Source organism: Perkinsus marinus (assembly GCF_000006405.1).
Source record: "Perkinsus marinus ATCC 50983 genomic scaffold scf_1104296944428, whole genome shotgun sequence".
In the NCBI taxonomy this organism is placed as follows: Eukaryota; Perkinsozoa; order Perkinsida; family Perkinsidae; genus Perkinsus; species Perkinsus marinus.
Window position 1 is genome coordinate 249,949 of NW_003211397.1, and position 6,882 is coordinate 256,830.

The window sequence follows — 6,882 nt, forward strand, 5'->3', positions numbered from 1 at the left end:
ACGTATAACTGCCAGTTCACTGTCACTAAATTATGTTGAGTTGTTGTAGTAGTAGGAGTAGTATAATATGCGAATTTGCCAAGCGTGTTGAAAAAAGCCGTACCGGGAATCGACCCCGCAGCCGTAACGAACATTCAAAGAAATAATTAATGTATAATTAATGACCAGATTATTGTCACTAAATTGTGTTGAGTTGTTTTAGTAGTGTTTACCGGAAGGAAATCTTTCATGGGGTATTTACTAATAATACATACGACATGTATCTAAAAGATCTGTATGTAACATGAGGATATCGAAAAATGCCGGGGCTGAGGATCGAACCCGCGATTGTCACTCCATTCCTTCCTCTTGAAGGTGTAGTATATAGGGTTAGTAGAGGGGAATCCAATCCACAGTCCTTGTGTAATCGACGGGTATACTCAGTAATACTCAGTACCACTACACCAACTGCTCCTTAGTGAGTCAGTATAGAATAGATGGTGTAGTGGTATAAGAAACTGCTATTCGCGTTGAGGCCGTGAGTTCGATCCCGAGTACCGATGAAGATCTTCAAAGATATTATTTTATTAGCTCAATCGAAGGGAATTAATTGTTCTTCCTATTGGCACATCTATCAACAGAGAGGGAAAGGAATTACCTCGCCTTGTGGGCGTCAGAGGATGAACTGATCTCTCGTGCATCGATAGGTGTTGTTGGACTTTAAACTCTCACACAAGCATATTCTGGTATTGTCAACAACTTGTAATCATCATGAATAACAACATTCACATTATGGTAATAATATTCACATCCTTTCTAAGCGTCAATTCCACTGCTAATCTTCATCTTCCTCAACATCATCTCTCGAACCATCCAACGATCTCTTCAGCGCCCGACTGTTGTTATTCCTGTTGGAGTTGTTCGATAAATGCGATTTGTTCGATTTCCTTTCCGAATAATCAGAGTCGTCATCATCCGGGTGAACCGCCTCCGGTTTCCTCCTCGATGAGAATTGCATATAATCGTCGGGGGCGAAAACTTCATTCTCCTCAGTGGCGTGTAAAAGGTCGAACTGAATCAAAAATTGGCGATAAAAAAATGGGAAAAACTCACCTTCCTAAATACGAGGAATACACCAGCGCTCCAAAATCCTGACCATAATATTATCATCAACAATCCTAAAAGATTCACCTGAAAAACTTACAAACTTATTCGAGGGAAGTCACCTGAAGATTACCCCTAGTTGCGTCCCGACGTTTACCGAAGGCTCGTAGTTGTTCGGCCCAATACGAGTAATTCCTGCTGGTCCAAAAACACTGAAAAAACGGAATAATTGCGATGATGAAAAATTATGGTACTCACCTGAAGCCACTGCCGTTATCAAACAGCACACACGCTATAGTCCCCCAAATTCCACTCATACCGTGCACAGCAAACGCGTCAATGGGATCGTCGATGTGTCGTGATGCAACGACTCGGGAAGCAGTTTGGTAACTGAGAAAAAAAAGTTTAGGAAAATTTATGATCTGGGAAATTTTCTTACAGACACCCTCCGATGATGCCGATGATTAACGCGCTAAATGATGATACGTTGGCCGACCCAGCAGTGATGGAAACCTGACTTGACTATTGGAGTTTCACGGCCAGCCGTGATATACATACTGATGCATATCACCGCGAATAGAATCGCCTTTTTCACCGAGTTCACGTAAAACGGGTCGCAAACTTCAGTGTTGGAGGAATATATGTTTCGAGAGTTTCCTCACTAACTATACAAATTTACATACAAACTCGGGTAAAAATGTGACATAGAATCAATGAGAATCTTCCCACACTCATTTTGAATTTCACCATTCGGACGGGAATCGAATATTCCTACCAAACCAGCAAGGCAGCCGTTGCAGACACCAGCGACGTCATACATGTTGAAGAAAACGAGACGGATCACGAATAGGGTGAATCCACCTGAAAGAAAGATATGTTTGCTTCCCTCTGACAGTTGTAGAAATTATGGTATGTAACGAGGGATGGCTACTCTCGATACCCGAATTGGCGGCTATAGGGTCTACACGGCCGAGCCGCGTCCAAAGAAGAAATTATGGTAAGCATGTTCAGAAATCAACAATAATTTCGCCAACACCATAGAGGTGATAGTATCACAAATAGCTGTCTCCAATTTTTCAAACACTGGAGTTTCACGACTACCCGTTATACGTGAAGTGGCATCGTAAAACTCGGTGAAAAACGCGATTTTATTCACGGTGATATGCAGTAGTCGTGAAATATATTTCTCATATCACTAGAGTGGCGAAACTCCATTGAATGAATCTATAATATTATATCGAAAAATAGATACAACTATGGCCCTAAAATGCTAGGCCACAACTCTACAAAGATTTTTACGTTTTTCATAAAATTACTACAAACTATCCACAACAACTATTTTCAAACTCGACACATTCACAACCACATATCTACTATGCGCGAAAAATGTAAAATCCAACAACACTTAGGGAAAATACATTTTTTCATAAAAACTGGTTAAGATTTTCGGCAATATTTTTACGATATAAATTTATATTTTTTATACAAACGCGAAATATGAAAACCAAAAATTCGTTTGCTCAAGTGATTTTTCCTAGTAAGCGATTTCGATGCGGGCCTCGTTTTGCAGTTTTCGGAAAAAAACTTCAATTTTACATTTTTTATTTTTCGATCCCCCTCACCTGAAGCCCCCGAAAGAACTGTGTTCATAGCAGAGCGAGCAGCCTTATCAGCGTCGACTGTGGACACCATACTGCTGGTAGACCCAGCGTTGAAGCCGATCCAACCAAACCATAAAATCATCGTACCTTAAAAATGCATGCCGTGGGATTCGAACCAGGGACCTTCGGATTACCCAAAACGATCAGCGGTATCGAATGTGGGATGAATTCTGTTTGATCCACCATCTCATCGAATCGCCCTTTTCTCGGGCCCAGAATTTTCGCGCCGACCAAAGCGGCGATTCCTCCCGTAACGTGAACGACTCCAGAACCTGCCCGAAGAGAAAATTTTCCGAGAATTTTTTTCCCGAAAAAAATAAAATTACCGGCGAAATCGTAATAAGTTGCATCTAAACCATCTGTTGGTTTACTGAGCCAGCCGTGGCCACTCCAGAGCCAGGCCACGAGCACGGGGTAGATAAAACCAGACATAACCGATGAGAACAGGAAGTAGGATGAACAGCGAACCTAAGGAGAAGTCGTTCTATGTTGAGGGGGAGTATATGCACATGGTCAACTATATGTACTGGTAAAAATATGGAAATTCTGGGAAATTTTTTTATTGATTTTTGTACGCAAAATCATGTTAGGATTTTCACAATGTAGTGTGGAAACTTGCAGTTTAGATTCATAATATTATAGATATGTCTACACTTTTTCAATCTCAAATTCGGCAACTGAAAGAAGAAATTTGACGAAAATTTTTTTTTCGAATTTCGACGAGTGAAAGGAGTTTCTCACGAGATGAAAGTTCAAATGCGAAATGACAGTTCGATTTTCGTAATTAGATAAATGAAATTTATGAATTCGGAAAGAGCAAGTTCAAATTCATCGAACAGAAGACAAATTTGGACAAATCTAGATGAATACTATAGATGTCATTAACAGGGTGAGAAAATATTCATATGTTCACCAACGTGGGTTGGTGACAATATGAAAATTCTGAGGAAATTTTGGAGGAATTTCTTGTTGAATTTTTAATATTTCTACCCGAACTCGTGGGTGCAAATTCCTAAAAAAGTGAGGAAACTCATCATACTCATCACACTGATTCCGTCACTCGCCACGAAATTAAGAAACTCACCCTTTCAGCGACTCCTCCACTAACAATAGTAGACGCAGCCGCGGAAAATGTCCAGAAAAAGAAGAACTCGTCGGGGTTGAACTTGGGTTTCCCGAGAGGAGCAGGAGCCTCATCCACACAGTCACCAGTGATAGCGTCAAATTCGATGCAGTACTCAGTAAGCCCCGTACCAGCATAACCACTGCCTCCTGAAAATTACCGAAGTAGTAATACATTTTTTAGTGACAATATGGAAATTTCTCATCAGTTTATGCGAACTTATATACTCAACTGAGGAGGTCAAATATATATTTCCTCAACACCGCCACTCACCGCTGAATTCAGTGCCACTAGTGAGCTCTCCACTAAGAGGGTCGACGACATAGCCGAACGCAAGACCCCATCCTATGAGCCACCATACGATCGGACCTGCGAGAAGCGAATCCTTGAGGTTACTTTTTATGTGTTTCTACTTATGCATAGATCTAGTAGATTCTTCATAAGGATAGCCTGGACGTTGTACACGCGTACGGAGCCGGCCTCCAGCATTGCAAACCCGGCCTGATGAGTTGGCAGAGGAGTGGTACGGGTGATGGGGCAACTAGTTTTGAATTTCCCAGATAGGAAAATTTCACTCGTGGTTTTCAGAGCGATGGGAGTTCCTAGGCACTGCAATAGAAGTATCCAGTGTTTCACGACTACCCGTTTCACGTGAAGTGGCGTCGTATTACTCTGCGAAAAACGCGCGATATGCAGAAGTCGTGAAATATGGGGGAGTTTTCATTTTTAATTTTCCACGTATGGCGAGGACCACATAATTTTTCAATCAGTTTTCCATGTAGATGTCATACCATAAACACCCTGGGGGGGGGAACTAAATGAATCCTTGTTCTCACCTGCATAAACATGATCATAGCTCCAGTGAGGATCCTCCACATCGTACTCGTGAGCTGACCAGTGACCACATCAGTTTGCTTCGCTTCGGTCAAGTAGTAAAGTCGTCGAGATTTGGAGTTTTCCTCAAATGCCCTGAAAAAGATATGGTACATTTTCGGACCTACTTTGAATCTTGCACGCGGCAACCTAAGATACCTTCGATTGTCATCAAGCTCCTCGCGTAGTCTGGCGTTCTCTTCCTGCACTCCCTGATTGCGCACAGCGAAGATTTTTCCCCCATAAACGTATCTTTTTTCTCACTTTCAATTCAGCAGCTATTTTCTGATCAATCAACAGATTAATAGTCTTTTGCAATTCCTCTTTATTTATCCCTACCATAACTCCTTCAAGTGACCTACAAATACACATACGCACACCATACGAATCCTCTTGTGATACACTCGAGAGGTGTTGGTCGTCGAGTAGGTCATCCGCGATGCTGCCAGAATGCTCAGGAGTCTTCCTAATTTCATATTATTGATAATAATATGAAATTTTTCAAAGTGAAAACTGAATTATATTTGAAAATCAACTCAACGAAAATGGGGTAATGTACAGAATCCAAGGAAGACCAGCTGAATGGTAAACCCGAAACCCGAACTGCTGAGAGCGAGTCGTTCTTCTAAGGAATCAACTCCAGAAAATGAGATGGAAACACAAGAGTAAAGCTTGCGCACTTACAAAATCTTGCATTTTCTCAGCAGCGGAGCGATGCGTTACATGTTATTCACTTTTTGTTTTAATCAGTATTACCCTTTTTCAACGCGATGGAGGGATTAACTGCAGTAGGAGTACGACGACTGAGCTTATGGGGTGTTGGTAGTATTGGGGAAGGGTTGTTAAAATGATGTGATGAATTTAAGCAGTGTTGGAGTAGGAATATATGTAATCGCTTTCCTCAGCACCTGAGCTCAGGAGTTTCCTATACAGTGTTGGAGTAGGAATATATGTAATCGCTTTCCTCAGCACCTGAGCTCAGGAGTTTCCTATACAGTGTTGGAGTAGGAATATATGTAATCGCTTTCCTCAGCACCTGAGCTCAGGAGTTTCCTATACAGTGTTGGAGTAGGAGTATATGTAATCGCTTTCCTCAGCACCTGAGCTCAGGAGTTTCCTATACAGTGTTGGAGTAGGAATATATGTAATCGCTTTCCTCACCACCTGAGCTCAGGAGTTTCCTATACAGTGTTGGAGTAGGAATATATGCAATCGCTTTTCTCAGCACCTGAGCTCAGGAGTTTCCTATACAGTGTTGGAGTAGGAATATATGTAATCGCTTTCCACAGCACCTGAGCTCAGGAGTTTCCTATACAGTGTTGGAGTAGGAATATATGTAATAGATTTCCTCAGCACCTGAGCTCAGGAGTTTCCTATACAGTGTTGGAGTAGGAATATATGTAATCGCTTTCCTCAGCACCTGAGCTCAGGAGTTTCCTATACAGTGTTGGAGTAGGAATATATGTAATCGCTTTCCTCAGCACCTGAGCTCAGGAGTTTCCTATACAGTGTTGGAGTAGGAATATATGTAATCGCTTTCCTCACCACCTGAGCTCAGGAGTTTCCTATACAGTGTTGGAGTAGGAATATATGCAATCGCTTTTCTCAGCACCTGAGCTCAGGAGTTTCCTATACAGTGTTGGAGTAGGAATATATGTAATCGCTTTCCACAGCACCTGAGCTCAGGAGTTTCCTATACAGTGTTGGAGTAGGAATATATGTAATAGATTTCCTCAGCACCTGAGCTCAGGAGTTTCCTATACAGTGTTGGAGTAGGAATATATGTAATCGCTTTCCTCAGCACCTGAGCTCAGGAGTTTCCTATACAGTGTTGGAGTAGGAATATATGTAATCGCTTTCCTCAGCACCTGAGCTCAGGAGTTTCCTATACAGTGTTGGAGTAGGAATATATGTAATCGCTTTCCTCAGCAGCTGAGATATATTCCTACTCCAACACTGTGCTCTATTCCATCGACTTCATTACCACTAAAGTTTGTGATTATGTAGTAGTGCTTCAGTTCAGAGAAGGCATATTATTTTCCTCAAGTGCCTCTCACCTGAGCGGCAAAGCTCTCTTTCGAGTTTTCGCGTATAAGAGTTGATGTGATGCTGCTGATGCTCCTTCTCCTTGCTAGGCCCGAT

At 41.8% G+C, this 6,882-nt stretch overlaps 1 protein-coding gene across 1 annotated transcript in view; it reads right to left on the reverse strand.

Annotated features, from left to right (window-relative positions):
- Window positions 1–1,096: 1,096 nt before the first annotated feature.
- The window catches only part of Pmar_PMAR019110 (ammonium transporter, putative), a gene marked incomplete at both ends in the record, with an annotated part of 6,702 nt that continues 916 nt past the window's right edge, over window positions 1,097–6,882 (reverse strand). Inside the window, 15 exons of the mRNA XM_002780165.1 lie at window positions 1,097–1,157; window positions 1,206–1,295; window positions 1,342–1,473; window positions 1,523–1,596; window positions 1,859–1,944; window positions 2,706–2,831; window positions 2,879–3,016; window positions 3,071–3,212; window positions 3,829–4,016; window positions 4,141–4,236; window positions 4,281–4,368; window positions 4,704–4,836; window positions 4,900–4,952; window positions 5,005–5,098; window positions 5,143–5,206. Of these exons, the coding sequence (XP_002780211.1) occupies window positions 1,097–1,157; window positions 1,206–1,295; window positions 1,342–1,473; window positions 1,523–1,596; window positions 1,859–1,944; window positions 2,706–2,831; window positions 2,879–3,016; window positions 3,071–3,212; window positions 3,829–4,016; window positions 4,141–4,236; window positions 4,281–4,368; window positions 4,704–4,836; window positions 4,900–4,952; window positions 5,005–5,098; window positions 5,143–5,206 (1,565 nt within the window). The remainder of the gene's footprint in view (window positions 1,158–1,205; window positions 1,296–1,341; window positions 1,474–1,522; window positions 1,597–1,858; window positions 1,945–2,705; window positions 2,832–2,878; window positions 3,017–3,070; window positions 3,213–3,828; window positions 4,017–4,140; window positions 4,237–4,280; window positions 4,369–4,703; window positions 4,837–4,899; window positions 4,953–5,004; window positions 5,099–5,142; window positions 5,207–6,882) is intronic.